The sequence below is a fragment of the Haplochromis burtoni genome, unplaced genomic scaffold, assembly GCF_018398535.1.
Source record: "Haplochromis burtoni strain Fernald_Lab_line unplaced genomic scaffold, NCSU_Asbu1 Contig_618, whole genome shotgun sequence".
Lineage (NCBI taxonomy): Eukaryota > Metazoa > Chordata > Actinopteri > Cichliformes > Cichlidae > Haplochromis > Haplochromis burtoni.
In genome coordinates, this window is record NW_024582979.1 from 112,136 (window position 1) to 127,638 (window position 15,503).

The window sequence follows — 15,503 nt, forward strand, 5'->3', positions numbered from 1 at the left end:
TGCGCGTTTTACCCATATTCTATCGCCATATTTCATTTTCTTATCGTTGCCCAACATTATACCGGTATTACCGTGAACGGTATGATATGACCCAGCCCTAGTAGCAACTGCCTCCTCACAAGCTACCAATCAGTAGCATCCTAACAGAAAGGGTCATGGCAGACTGGGTAATTTGTTTCTGATCGTCAGTCCCAGAGCCATCTTTCCATCCACGGGGTGCTGGCGTCCCTTTTCAAATGAACTTTGGTACACAGGTTTGAAACTGTGCCTGTTTTTGTCAGAGCTTTTTAGTCCATTTCACTGCCTCCAGTAGCCAACGAGCGTTTGAGTTACGCACATTTATTTATCCAGCGAAAAAGCTGTGAGCGGTTTTACTGATCACGAGCCTTTCATGCTAAACTGCCAGAGTAAAAGTAACGTTTTTCTTTAGTGGTGAACTTCAGAGATACCTACTCATAAAGATAATGACATGCTACTCGTGCTGAAGCAGGAGCTCATCACATAGGAGCTGATGTCAGCGACATTTATAGTCACATAGTTCCTGAGACACCTTTGCTGGACTCCTTCTGTGATGCTCTTGTGAGCTTGACCTTTGCCCCCAGTTGTGTTTATAAAAAAAGCAAAAAAAAAAGCAGGTAATTTGGTAGCTGTATTGACTTTAGTAAACATGTGATGCACAGTGGAGTTGTTTTTAGTGTAACTGCACTGATACTGACCGAGCATTTATTGAACCTTCTGATCACAAAAAGAAATTCAGATTTAATTTTCAGATTTCTTTGCTGAATCCTTTTTCCCCCCAAATCTCCCAATTCAGACTTTGTTTCTGAAAACTAAAACTGACAGCAAAAAAACACCTTACACAGGTGACAGAATCATCTCACACTGAAACAATTCTGTTCCTAGCGCGCGCGCGCACACACACACACACACACACACACACACACACACACACACACACACACACACACACACACACACACTGTGGTCTCCTGTGTATATTTTTGTAATTGAAACTGTAGCACGAACCTCCTGTTTTTCCTCACTTGTTGGAAGCTTTTTTTTCTCATATTTTCTGTAATCCTCAGATTCTCTGCCCATTCATGCTCCATAAATCATCTGAAACGGCCTCATTTTATGACTGTTGTGACTTCAATGAGAAGACGGGAAAATTAGTTTAGTCTGCCAAATATTTCACAGGTGAAGTTTTCAGAGAAAACCCATCTGTCTTCAGGTTTACCGCACAGGTGTGTACTAGTTCTATTAGATCTGCACGACTACCTCCACGGGAGCTCTTTTTATTTATGAAATAAGATGAAAGGGTATACTTTCTCATGATTTGTGGATTTAACTGTATTAAATACAGAACATACTCCCACAGCGGTCGTCCTTAGTGAAAAGTGTTCTAAAACTACACCTCGTTCAAAATTATTATGCAAATGATATTTTTCTCTGTTTTTCCTAAATAGTCGATTCAAATGACAGTCGGCATAATTTGAGTCATCAACCATTAGAGTACAATCCCACTGTTACTGAACAAAACTCCCAGTGAAATCAGCGTTTTTCAAAAGTAAAAAACTTAAAATGCTTTGTTCCTAATTATTACGCACACAGAGTTTCAAAACATTTTATAGGTCGTAGAGAATTGAAAATGGTCATTTGTTGAATTTGCAGCATTAGTAGATCAATTTCACTGAAATCAAGCTATTTCAATCAAAAACATCTTAACAGGTCAAGTTACACATTAACATAGGACCCTTATTTGATAGCAGTTTTACAATTCTTGCATCCATGGAACTTGTAGATTTTTGGAAATGTGTTTGCAGGATGTCAGAATAGCCTCCCAGAGCTGCTGTTTGGATGTGAACTGCCTCCCACCCTCAGTTTTTTTTTTTGTTTTTGTTTTTGTTTTTGTTTTGTTTTGTTTTTTTGCTTGAGGATCCTCCAAAGGTTCTCAGTAGGCTTGAGGTCAGGGAAAAGTGGGGACCACACAAGTCTCTGGAGGATCCTACACTTTGATGTTCGCAGGGCTCCGGAGTCACCAGCAGCTTCAAATATGTGTTTGCTGCTTTATGATGGTCTTTTAGCAGCTGCTCTCAGGTTTCTCTGGCAGAAACCTTCATCATTGTGCCTTTATCTGCACAAACCCGTGTGTGCTGTGACTCAGCCACAAATCTCTTAACATTATGGTGATCACACTTAAGTTTTCATGAAATATCTAAGGTTTTCATTACGTGTCCAAGACATTCAACTATTTCACGCTTTTCAGCAGCAGAGATCATTTCTCATTCCTATGTTGCTTGAAAATGGTGGTCTGCTTAATAATGTGGAACATCCTCCTTTAGTAGTTTTTCCTTTAATTGGGCTCACCTGGCAAACTAATGAACACAGGTATCCGAGACTGATTTCAGTGACGCAAAGAGTCGTGAGACACAATTCCATCCAAGGGTTTAATTGAAAAACAACTTATTTAATCTTTATGACACTTAAACACAATTTGCATATTAATTTGGAGCACTATGTAGAACCTGGAGCGAGTAATTGAGCTATGAGCATCTTTACTGGCAAAGTGAAAAATAATTTAAAAAAAAAAGTGATTATGGTCCAAAAATGGAAGTATGTGGGACAAAAAACGTCAAACATCTTTGTTGCCTGATTTATGACTCGGACACTTTCCTGATGCGTTCACAGCCACAGTCGTTCCTACAATCTCACAATGACAAGCTGAAAGATTTACTGAAGGCAACATTATGCTCACTCTGTAACATATGACACCCATGTGCAGTGATCCTCCTTCCACCCTGAGCTTGTCAAACACTGCACTGGTGAGCGTGCTCTGTGTGTCGTCATGGTGGGACTTGAATTTGTAATATTTCCATCGACCGTCTTAAATTGTTGCATATAGCTTCTGACTGAACGCCGAGGCCATCGGGGAGCGACTTGTGTCGCTGGTTATGAGTAAAATGACCCTTCAGATCCTTTACATGCTAGTTACATATCACTCATAGTTACTGTTCACTGCAGAATGACGCCGTTCTGCTACCTTATGATTGTTGCCTATGAGAGCAGACTAAGAAGAGTTAGACTGATCAGTGATTGCAGACTCTGTAAAAAGTACTGACCTTTAGTCAAGGTACCAGCTTGTGCCACTGGTAGGTGAACTTTAAGGCAGTGCTAAAGGGTGAGGTCTTTGCATAGCTGCATCATTGGAAAACATCTGCACTGGCTTCAATCAAATATAAGCCCACTCTGGCTGGGAAGATGTTATGGTTATCCCGAGGAGCTCCGTGGATATCTCACCACCTGTGAGGAGTGGTTAAAAAGACTTGAAATGTCGCTTATTTGTGCCTGTATCATCAAAGTACCAGTAACAGTGGGGTTAGTCATATATACTGAAGGAGAGAGGGGCAAGGTGCTACATGCCAGAGCCTGGGGAAAGAGGAGAAGAGACGAGTTAATCTCACATGATCTCCTGGGGAAGTAAACCTCAGTAAAAACCGATGCAGTATATGACGTAAAGGCTTTGAAAAATGATCCCTTTAATGAAAGAAAGAGTTGTGCCATGAAGTACCCAAACATGTAAAACTGAACTTGTAGAGCTGTATAAGGGCAGAACGGCGTCTGTTTTTTCTTCCTTCGGTCTTATCCAGAATGCGTGACGTGCTTTCAGGGAGCTCGGTCGGTTCACATTCCTGCAAAATCACGCTTTTCCTTAAGTGTGCCAAAGTGGACACCGCACAACAAATGTTGTACGTGTTGACCAATCACAGTTGAAATGGCTAATTCACTAAAGTTGAAAAGTCTGCATGTTTTAAATCTAAATGTTTTTGCATGTGTAATGTCATTAGTGTGTTATTTTTGCTGAATGTGCCGTTTTTCTTCGGCCCTCTCTGGGGCCCCTCGCTGTGAATGGAAAAGGATTTTCTCCTTACTTTCTAAGGACTGGTAGTTTGGAGTTTTTAGGAGACTGTGATGAATAAATAAACAAACAAGGCTTTTGTTTTAGGGTCATCTGTTTATCTAGTCTAACAGAATTTGACTTTGAAATGAAAAGATCAGGATAAACGTGTCTGTCAAACTGCAGACGGACGAAATCAGAAATGGGAGAAGATCCTGGTTCCATCCAAAGACTGAAAAAATTAGCAGACGGTGCCTCCAGCAGCTCATTTTTGTGTTTATTCTCATTTATTATCTGTCCAAACATCCAAGTGTAAGAATGAGTCCGTGCTTTGTGTTGTGGATTATTTACAGACGAGGATCCGTGACTTTGTGGAGCCGCTCGTCTCTGCTTGGACTCACTGTGAGGACAAGACTCCAAAAACTCACTGTCGCTCGCCAAGAAATAATCAGTCACATAACTCCAACTTGTCTTGTTTACACTTCGGTTTTCTCTGGATTACACAGAAGAAGAAGCGTTTTTGTTTTTCCCCGCTCTCCCCAACTTTGGGACGGACCTGCCTCAAGTTTCTAATAGCGGGTGGAAGCAGCAGCATGACACGGACGTGCAGATGTTAAAATATAACTTCAGTTATATCATTGAAAGCCCGATTGCAGTCAGAGCTGTCGGGGGATTAACGGAGCACGGTCAAGTCAAAATTGGGACAGTTGTGTGGTGTAGGTGCAGTTTTAGTTGGTGCGCAGCTGTTTGCTTCCATTTGTTTATGTAGCGGCAGTTTGCTCTAATTTAAGCTGATTTATTTAGCAAAATGGTAAATGGCCTGTATTTGTATAGCGCTTTGACTTAGTCCCTAAGGACCCCAAAGCACTTTGCACGTTCAGTCATCCACCCATTCACACACTGGTGACGGCAGCTACATTGTAGCCACGCCCGCCCTGGGCACGCACGCCCGCCCTGGGCTGCACTGACAGAGGCGATGCAAAGATGATCCCAGCTGGCCCATATGGGATGAGCTCCCTTGTAACAGGAAGAAACCTCCAGTAGGACCAGGGTTCGGGGAAGGGCAGCCGTTGGATTAAAGGTGAGGGCAGCTGAAGGGTCAGTCAGTATTTGCTGGCAAACAGCTGGTGAGTGAATTCCCACCTCAATCAGGGAAAATGTGTTTGAAAAAAATTAAATGCTCAGACAAATCTGAATTTGTGAAAAAGCTCTCCACCACTTCACAACAATATTGCTGTTTGGCCTGAGTGTATTAGTAACTTATCACGATACCTTATCAGCCTTTTGCCCCACCCCAGCTCTTCGTGGGAAAGAGACTGTCCCTTGTATCTCCATATTTAGTAGACTGATAAGACAACGATAAAGAGAAACATTAAAGGACTCCTTTAAAGGCTCATCAGTGTGTATGCTGCTGCAGTGACACCGACAGTTGTAACAACTGCATCACATTCTGAATATACGTTGCAATGCTAGAATCGAAATGAGAAAAACTAATAGTAAATTGTGGTGAGTGAGAGAATGACCACTAAAATGTATCATCTCCCTCTGCAGAGGAGTGACGGTGTCCGTGACCGGCCCGCTGGGAGAGGACGATGGCCCTGAGCGATGGAATCGGCGACCCTCTGGCCCTCAGCAACGGTGGGCAGCATCCTCTCAGCGGACACGCACCTTCAAACATCAGGACAGCAGTCAGCAGTGGCCAGGACCCTCTCACATGCGACCCTGCTAGTGACTGTCTGACAGCAGGAGGAGATGAAGACGCAGCATCAAAGCTGCAGCAGCAGCCACACACTATTCAGCGAGTGAACAGAGCGAGCCAGAACGGTGGCGTGCTCAAACAGAATGGTTCCCTGAGGAGTCTTCCCCCAGCATCGGCCGCCTCTTCTTCTCCTGCCGTCGCCGTCAGAAGCCACCTTCCCTCCGCTGTGCCCCCGTCCTCTTCCTCTGCTGCGCTCTGCTGCCAGCACTGTCACTTCCCCTCCGCTGTGTGCTGCCCTTGTGGCCGGCAGGAGTGCCCGCTCTTCCAGAATCCAGGTCCAGGTCCCGGCTCTGTTCCCCACCCAGGGACCGGTTCATCCTGCCCGTGCTGCCTCTCTGCCTGCACGTACCCTCACCCTCATTCTCTTCACCACCACCATCAGCAGCGCTGGCAGGAACACCTTCAGAGCCAGACACAAGCACCAGGGATCAGGTAGTTTTTCTTCTTTCCCCCCTCATTTTTCCAAAACCTTAGTCCGGCCCCTTTTCCACGAATACCTACTCGGATCGACCGGCTTTCCGTTACAATCCAGTGTGGGTGCTTATCGTCATAGCAACATGTCAGAGCATCCCGCGACATAGTTAATATGCGACACGAACGCTACAAAAAATGTGGACACCGAGGCGGGAATATACCTGCTGCTCGGTCTGTGTCTCTCCGTCACACTCGGGACCACGGCAGTGTTTTTGTTGCCGGGTTTCAAAGCTGGCAGCTTTAATTTTTGTGAACAAGACGCTCCCGTGACTCATCGAGTGTAAAATAAACTGTGCTGAGTCGATCCTAATGGAAAAGAGGCTTAAATGATCAACTAGTGCCGCTTTGTGTGTTGCCTGTGCTGGCCACGCACACGTTGCTGTTTCCTGCCCTCGTCCTTGTTTGTTGACTCCAAACACACTGTTAGTCTGAAGGTCTCACAGTTTTTGAGCCCCCCCGCCCCCTGCCTGTGCCCCTGTGCTACATGCCAGATCTCTCAGACTGGAATGCAACACAAAGTGGTTATGGATGTTGGGGACTCATCATGTCCATCATTAATATAAATGGACTATAATTTTGAGTGTTCTCCTGAGGGCTCAGTGTGTGCTTGAGTTTTCCTCTTTGGCGTACGCCCCTTTACAGCCGATGGATGACGACCAGTCGCTCAGATTAGGGTTCATATTTGACGTTTTTGGGTTGCAAAGTTGGTTTAAGTGTGTTTTTTGGTTTGCTGGACTCTTCAGATTTGTCGTATCAAAATGTTTCAAGCAAAGATAAGACGGGAAGTTCTCAGGTTTTTCCTTAACCCGCCATGGACATGTGGACTCCCTGTGCCGGGAGTGTGCCTTCTCCATTTGAAGCAGGATTTTTACATTTGTTGGCAGCTCCTTCCTCAGCTGATCCATATTTAGCGAGTTGGCTCTTTCCCTTTTACTCCCACACTGCAGGCCTATCCCGCATGTGAAACTGGAACCATTCAATGCCTCGTGTGCTCATTTGCATAATCCTATATTTACCAACCCAGCAGCCCAGGGCGGGCAAGAGGTGAATTTTTGCTGAATTATTTACTCATGTCGGCTCCCTTTCCACGGTTGCAGGTCGCTGTGGGGATTCTCTTTACTTCTCTTTACTTCTCAACGTGGAATTTTCCTCACTCAAATAAAGTCACATCCCCCGCTCATAAGTTTCATTACAAAAAGAGAGACGTTGTGGGTGGCGTTGAAAGATGAGGTTTGTGTAGCCTCAGTGGGTACACACACTAGACCCTGGGTGGGCAGAGGAAAGCGAAACACTGATTGTGTTGCAGGCGTTTAGATGCATCTGCTGGTCTCTGTGGTTCTGTCCTCTGTGCTTTCTGTTACTGTTTCTCTCACTCCATTAACACTCTCACTATGTCTTCTTTCTTGCCCCCCCCCAAATCCCACATGAGAATGGAGAGCAGATGTGCTGTGGGACCTGTGCATCTGTAATGTTGAACTTCTCTTATTTACCAAACAGGTCTCTGTTGTTCAGCGATGACAGGTTTGAATTACAGACTCTGTGTGTGTGTGTGTGTGTGTGTGTGTGTACACACAGGAAATGATATACCTGTCTCAGTTGTGCCGTTTTGTCCTGAACCCAGACGCTAACAACAACCTTAAGCATTTGTCTCCTCTTTCTCTGGTACTGCTGGAGTTCAGTTGTGCTTGAGTAGAAGTCTTCTCCCAATACGTTTGATCATTTGGAGGCACGCAGTCAGACAAGATGGTGTCAGATATCGTTTTGATCTGCCAGATTAGCCTCTGAGGTCACAGCACACTCGCGTCTCACACAGAGTTGTAACGTCAGCGCTTCGGGGAATCTTTTTACGTCTGTTTCACAACAGGGGATTTTTCTGCCCCTGTTCACGGCTTCACAAAACATGAATCCATGTTGTGAGATTAGCCCGTGCTTGCTTTTCTAATGTTTCTATTTTGAGAACGATCAAAAGCCTTCGTTTTTTTTTTTTTTTTGTCCGTGCATGGCTTCAACCAAATCTTTGGAGAGGTCCAAGCACAGCTCAGCAGCAGTTTGGGTCTGTTAGAAGCATTAGGAGCATGTTTGTGTCTGCGCTGTAAGATTAGCTATGTAGCCACTTTGTGTGGTTTAATTAAGATCGAGCAGTAGCACGGCGTCCTTGGGAATGGCTTTCCCAGTCAGGACCAGGCCTGCTGACAGGGTTAAGGGACTTTCTGTAAGATACAGCAGTCGAGAAGTGGTTTAGCTCCAAAAGCCTGAATTAAAAATCAATCAGATCAGTTGTATTTATATAGCACTTTGGTCAACAGTTGTTGTTTTTAAAAGTACTGTACGATAAAAGAATCTGATAAAATTTAAAAGGAAAGTAAAATAAAAGATAAGAAAATAATAAGAATAAAATAATGACAGACTCATACAGAATTAAAAGACAAAGAGTAAAAATGGGTCTTTAAATGAGTTTTAAAAGTATCCAGTGTTGGAGAGGTCCTGGTATGTAAAGGCAGTTTATTCCACAGTTTGCAGCAAAAGCCCGATCTCCTCTGTTTTAATCTGGACCTGGGGACAACTAGAAGCATTTGGTCCGCAGACCTCAAACATCTCGCCGGAGTATACAAATTTAAAAGATCAGAAAGATATATATAGGAGCTAGTCCATGCAATGTTTTACAAACAAGTGTCAAGATCTTAAAATCAATTTGAAAACTGAGGCGAGTATAGGGGATGTGTGCTCTCGCCTTGCTGCAGCATTTTGAACCAGTCGGCCAATAGATGACGAGGTAACACCAGAGTAGTAGCTCTACAGATATGTATCGGATTCAGCACCACATACGAAAGTGACCCAGATCGGATTTGTGCCGTTCACACTGTCACACCATGATCGGATATGGGTCGCATAGGGTCAGAAAAGTCGGATTGGATGCGCTTTCGCCTGCAGTGTGAATGTAGCCTTAGTGACCAGAATCCAACCAGCTGCTCCAGTTTTCTAAAAGTCTCCATAGGTACGTGTAGGAGGAGGCTGCAGCTGGTGGAGCTTCTCTGAGCTCGGCGCAGTCACACCAGCGCTGCACCTGCAGCACGTTCTGCTGGTCCTTCAGAGCAGCTACCAATCATCTTTGAGGTTATAATTGCTGCCAATCAAAGCTGGGACACTTGGGCCAACACTACAGTGCAGTGCTGTTCTCGCTCTGCAGTGAAACAGTCATCACGAGGGAGAACGGTCGTGTAGCTTCAGGGCACCTGAGGTCCAGCTAAGCTGCTTCTGCATCCATGACCCAACAACAGCAGCCGAAACAGCTCAAGCATCCAGGGTCACTCTGAATATTTCACCTCTCTCCTCTTGTGCTCCAAGTGCCGCTCCCTTCTTTACAGACTCCTTTCTCAACCGCTCCTGTTGTTTACGGCAACCGCAGGTTTGGCTGAGCTCCGTGCCTGGTAGGACTGCAAAAATTCCCGCGTCTGTCTCTCTCGCTCTCCCTCTGACGCCGCCTCGGAAAAGGTCAGCTTTTATAATCTGGAGCGAGTTTGAATTTTGTGGTATTTGTATGCTGCAGGTGGTTTGGTTGCTATGACACCTGGGAAAACGCCATTTCATCGGGTGTCATTTTGGAGCTTTATCAGCTGATTTATCAGCTGATTTATCAATCAGTTTTCTTCAGTGGAACAAACGTCTCTGTCCAGCTTTTATTTCTTTGCAGTATTGGCAATTTATCACTCTCCACATTTTTCCCTCTTCCTGTGTTTTTCTGTCAGACAGCTGCAAGCCTCAACCAGCAAAGGTCTGTTTGAAAGTGATCCATTTTCTTGGTATTTCAGGGTGTCAGCTTGATGAGGATTAGCACATTATCAAGAAGAACAAGTGTTTGTAAGGCCTTTGTGGTGCCTGTTCCCGAGCTTTGTCAGCTGCCTCGACAAATAAGGCGCGCTTGTGGGAATGTATCCTGTTTTTGTGTTTGAACACTGTGTGTCAGCCTTTTTATTCAGTCTTCACATAAGCCTTTTACCCTCAACCTTAATGTGCAAGAACTAAGAAGCTGGATCGTGCAGTTGTAACTATTTTTGGCTGTTTTTGGCTTTGTTTTAGTCACTCAATATTAAGTTATTAGCCCATGGTACATGTTACACCCATTTCAAATGAGACGATTGCTTGGCTGTATGCATGTGTGTACATTTTGTGGCTCCTGGGGCGTTTCTGAAAGCTCTGTGATGGATGGGGGAGATTTCCGGGCATCCTGTGTGTCTAATCTTCTCTGTACTGCAGCGGAGCTACAAGCTTATCCCAGGATACATGTGTGACATATCAGGACTGTACACAGTAAACCTCAGTGCAGAGCAGGCCGATATGACCAAAAATATTTATCACGATATACATTTGAAAACTTGCGATAACGATATAACTGACGATATAATTGACACGAGACAAAATACTTTGCAACTCCACAATTTTATTAGTGCAAAAAAACCATCAATGTATTTTCACTTAAACAAGCAGCTGTTTTTTATGTGCATTAAAGTTACACAAAGTTACCTTGCACAGCACGTATCACTCCGCGAGGCTCCGCCTATGATAGCCGTAATGCTCCGACAATCCATCAAGCGGTGCGGCTTCGTAGCTCAGCAAAGTCGTACCGAAACATCTGACAGATTTTCGAGCGCCGTGCACATAAAATCATCTCGAGGTCAGTAAACACAACCAGAGTTCATACATAAGGCACACGGGATTATAAGGGGCTCTGTCGACTTTCAGTGATTTTAAGTGCGCCGTATTTTCCAAACAACACGGTAATAACGACGGCCCGCTAGCATGCGCTACCAAAAATAGTGCTTTGTTGTGTATCTGACGGACGAAAGCTAAACCAGTTCCACACCAGTGAAGTTGCAGCATTTTTACAAACCAGTTCTGGTTCATCTGTTTCATTCAACGATCCGCTTTCGCCCTTCTCATTCTCCGTCGCCGCCATGCTTTTTCTGCCATGTGCGTATGAAAACAAAGGCACTGCGCATGCGCGTTTTACCCATATTCTATCGCCACACACACACACACACACACACACACACACACACACACACACACACACACACACACACACACACCAAGATGCTGTATGTAGGACCATAAAGTTCTAGCTCTTCATCCAATAGGAGGAGGAGGGGGTCATAAATGCAAACCTATTTTAACGAACTGCTGAACGTCATGGACAGTCTTAGCTCGCCTAAAGGAAAGCATAGCAGACCTTCCCACTCGAAGGTAGAGGCCATATTTGCAGGTGAAATATTAAACATATGTGCAACAGCCTGAATGATCTTTTCTAGCAATTCATGTCTGACAATGTGTCAGGTTACAAATTATATAAGAATAATTTATATTATTTCAAACAATATCAACGCGGCCTAGAGCTAGAATTACAGTTTAGACCTTCACGTAGCTAATCACACAGGGGTCCAATTTCACTGCATGTAACATGGACGTGTGACATTGAGGTCTTCCCCTGCCAAACATTAGACTACTTTAGCGCAGCACAAATCAAAACCTTGTTAGACCTATATGTAACTGGGCCTGCACAGCACAATGGAAGGAGCTGGAATGCCAAATATCAGCTCATATTCACCTACAGGCAATAATAAGCATCAGAACCACACAGCTTCATGATCCAAGCCCTGGACTGGACCGCTACAAACATCTTGGAGAAAACCAAACCAGGGAAAGACTGATACGGTGGAAATCCTACAACCCTGAATTCATCACAAATAAAACTGATAGTCGATTTGAGAAATGGGAAGATACAGGTTTGATTAAATATTTTATTTACTTGATGGGACTGCTTTGAAGATTTGAACGAACAAAGACTGACAAATGAAGAGTTGGCATAATAAGCAAAGGCTTCAGCCAATACCTTTTGATTAGCCTTGTCTCGTGCGTTCTTGCTTTGTGGTAGATCTTTGTTCTGTATTCATTGAGATATTTGAATGCTAATCAATAAAATCAAAGACAAATTGGACATCATATACCGGACAGACGCACGCGTGACATTAGAAAAAGCAAATCCATTATAATTCAAAACCTTGTATTTAGGTCTTTGTCTTCAGGCTCTGGGAGCAGGACAGACATCTAGGATGTCATTCCAGAGCCTGTCTCCCAGCTCGGGGGTCATAAGCTCTGGTGTTGCTGTTACCACGGCAACCACTGTTACATCACCATATCCTCTCTCAGCTCTTGATATTTCTTAAGCTTCTCGTGTTCCTTCTTCCTGATGTTGTTGTCGCTCTCACACCCACACAAATATCTATGTATACATTTATACCTCGGTATACATTAGACATGTATACCCCTCGTGTGTGTGTGTGTGTGTGTGTGTGTGTGTGTGTGTGGGTGTGGTAAAGCGCTTTGGGGTCCATAGGGGCTAAGTAAAGCGCTATACAAATGCAGGCCATTTTACATTTACACCAAAAGGAGAGTATACCGTGTGCAAATATACATACCAGATGTGTTGATTTACTCTTCTTTTTCCTTCATAATAAAGTGTGTTTGAAACAGACAACACCCATGTGGAGATGAACAGCCCGTTTCTTGCTCATGTTTCCTCTCCTGCATTTTTGAACTTTTGCTTGGAATTTTCCAGACTCCCTCCCCGCGTCGCAACACTCTCCTAATGTGAATGCACACTCGCAAAAGCACAGTGTCTCTGTGTGAAGGAGCTCAAGGAACAGAATTTGACTTAATACGTTTCCAAGTATCATCTTTGACCAATGTAAAACAGAGCTAATGAACACAACTAGAGCACTTGTTTGCCACGTTGCACTTCCCAGCAACACGAGATATCGCAGAAAGCTCCAGAAGAGCAACCCCCCCCCCCCCCCCCCCCAAAAAAAAAAAACAAAAAAAACAAACAAACCAAAAAACCCTACCAGACAACGGTTAGGAAATGATGAAGCGAGAAGAGTGATTGATGGAGACAGGAATGCTTGAGAGGAGGCACTCAAACAAATGGCGACCCTGGAGCTACCGCGTCCTCAGACGGCCCGGGACACAAAAGGATGGCGACAAAAGCACAGGGGAAACTAGACTGATGGTGCGGTGAGGTAATGATGGAAGAGGGAGAGCAGTGTAGAGTGAAAAATGAACCTCCACAAAAAAAAAAAAAAAATCTCGACATCGCCCTTTTTTCTTTCACTTCCTTGTCTATTAATGAATGAGATCAAAGAAGGTCAAAGCAAAGCTCCAGACGGTGTCTGAGGCAGCCTAAGATCACATCTCAGGGGCAGTGGAGGAATCGGCATAGGTAAGATTCAATGTCAGAGCGATTCACATGGGTCATTAAGGTGGGCCTGTTTCTCCAACCTCCAGGTCTGCATCATTCTGAATGGTCCTCCTCCTCACTTCACTTTGTTTTCAGTTTGTTTTGTTCTTACTGGCTGCAGCTGATGGATCCCAATGTAGAGCATGAGCCATTCTTTGATTACTTTTACATTTATCTCATCATTTTAAATGTTTGCATCTTAAAAAGTGTGCACATAAAATAAGGAAAACCATAATCTGTCCCTTGTAATGTGTCTTTAAACTTGGAAAACCAGTGTAGTAAACTAGCCGTGCTGCCAGGTATCGATGCTGCAGTCAGATTTGAGTCTTTACATCAGCAGCCATAGTAAAATAAGATGCTGAACTGTATTGCCTTTGCCTGTCCTCTCTTTCCTGTTAAGGTTCTTGGTTTATACCAGCCTTTCTATTAAACGACAGCAGATTAATGACTCGTGTTTGCCTTAAAAAGCTTCTCCTCACTGTGAACGAGAGGCTTCAGGATTTTCTTTGAAAGGACCAGATCTGTAGTTCATCTAGCTGCACAGCGACAAAGTGTTTTGATAAAGATTCATTATATTTTTCATTCCTCATGTTTGCACCCCCCCACAGCCTACTCATTCAGGAAGCCATACTCAACAGATGCCTGTGGTAAGAAGCTGGAGGATCAGCAGTTGCTGGTGGGAAGCATTGGTTCCACCTCTGGAGGACTAATAGGAAAGCCTGCTGGTCTCACTGACCACACAGACCCTCTCAGCTGCAGACAACTGAGCGGTGTAAAGTTGGCAGGTTGGGAAGGACTTGTGGATTCAAACTGTCAGATTCCTCCTGGCACTGCCCTCCAGCTATTGACAGGTTCTGCTTTTTATTAGAAAGAATACGAATGACAGTAATGATGTAGGATATGAAGCTCTGTGCAACAGACAGGCCTGCGTGCATCTCCGGGTGTGAGGTTAAAGTGATAAGAATGAGGTGAGGAGCAGCCACAGTAAAGATGTCGCACTGACTGACAGCTTAACTACAGCCACGGTGCTTAAATCCCACATGTATGCTTGGAATTTTTGTGCGCCCGTATTTCACCTCCAGGAATTCAAGGGAATGGCAGGTGCAGCCAGAAAAGGCCACGCTCACCAGTGGAAGCAGTCATGCTGCATCCACACATGCAGATGTGAACACGGACGTCTGCTTCAAGTCCTCAGGATCAGAATCAGTAAGAGGGCAACAGTTAAACCCATTACCCACACGACCAGAAACCACTGAAAAAAACATGAAAAGTTATGTAGGTGTTTTGAAAGTGCAGCTTTCAGAAATGTCTGGCACTGACTACTCCACCATGACCACTGGCATCTACTCACCGCTAACACCGTTATGCTGCTGCAGCCCAGGCACCTGCAGTAGCTGTTGGTAAAAAGCTCACCTGCTCAACCAGGTGAACTACAGCAGCGCCCAGTCTGTTCATATTTTGAATACCGAGTGAATACTGCATATTTGGCTTTTTAAAATGACGGTGCAAACTGGTTCCATCAAGCGATTTCAGCGTGTTAGCCACGCCACCTGTTATGTGTCACATCAGGTTTTTCTCTGGATAAATATTCAGAGCATCTGTGCTAAAACAACTTTATGTCAAGAACATTTGAACGGTTCCCTGACACAAAAGTATCAATCAGTTAAGATTAAAATGCTTTTTTCCATTTATTTACTTGACTAAATAATTTTTGCTCAAATTCCCAGTGTGATTATTAGTTGGCTTATACGCAAAACCTCTTACTGGGACTATTTTATTCCGTGCAGGAATACACACTGCATTGGGGAAAGAGTGAATTACAGTCTGATGTGTCAGTGTTGAAATTATTGCCTGGAAAATGAAGAATGGAAAATGTGCCGCAAAATCCTGCTGCCTGCAAACCAAACGCATCAATAAATTGTTATATTTTCAACTGTATCATCACAAATATTATTTCAAATTTCTTGAAATATCACAGTGTGGTCTTTAGGCTGTATCGCCCACCCTCATTGGCTCATACATCTTTTTTGCTCTGTTATTGTTTCAGTGACTCAAATCATAAACAGATTTTCCAAAACATTCTT

General features: G+C 44.1%; 1 protein-coding gene across 4 annotated transcripts in view; it reads left to right on the forward strand.

Moving 5' to 3' along the window:
• The window catches only part of disp1 (dispatched homolog 1 (Drosophila)), a 148,329-nt gene that overhangs the window by 111,518 nt on the left and 21,308 nt on the right, over nt 1–15,503 (forward strand). For 3 of the 4 annotated variants that reach the window (XM_042214844.1, XM_005949076.3, XM_005949077.3), the window contains one exon: nt 5,447–6,086. In XM_042214844.1, coding sequence (XP_042070778.1) covers nt 5,488–6,086 — 599 coding nt within the window. In that variant the 5' untranslated portion in view covers nt 5,447–5,487. Of the gene's footprint in view, nt 1–4,248; nt 4,977–5,446; nt 6,087–15,503 lie in introns of all 4 variants that reach the window. The other variant, XM_042214845.1, reaches the window with a different exon arrangement.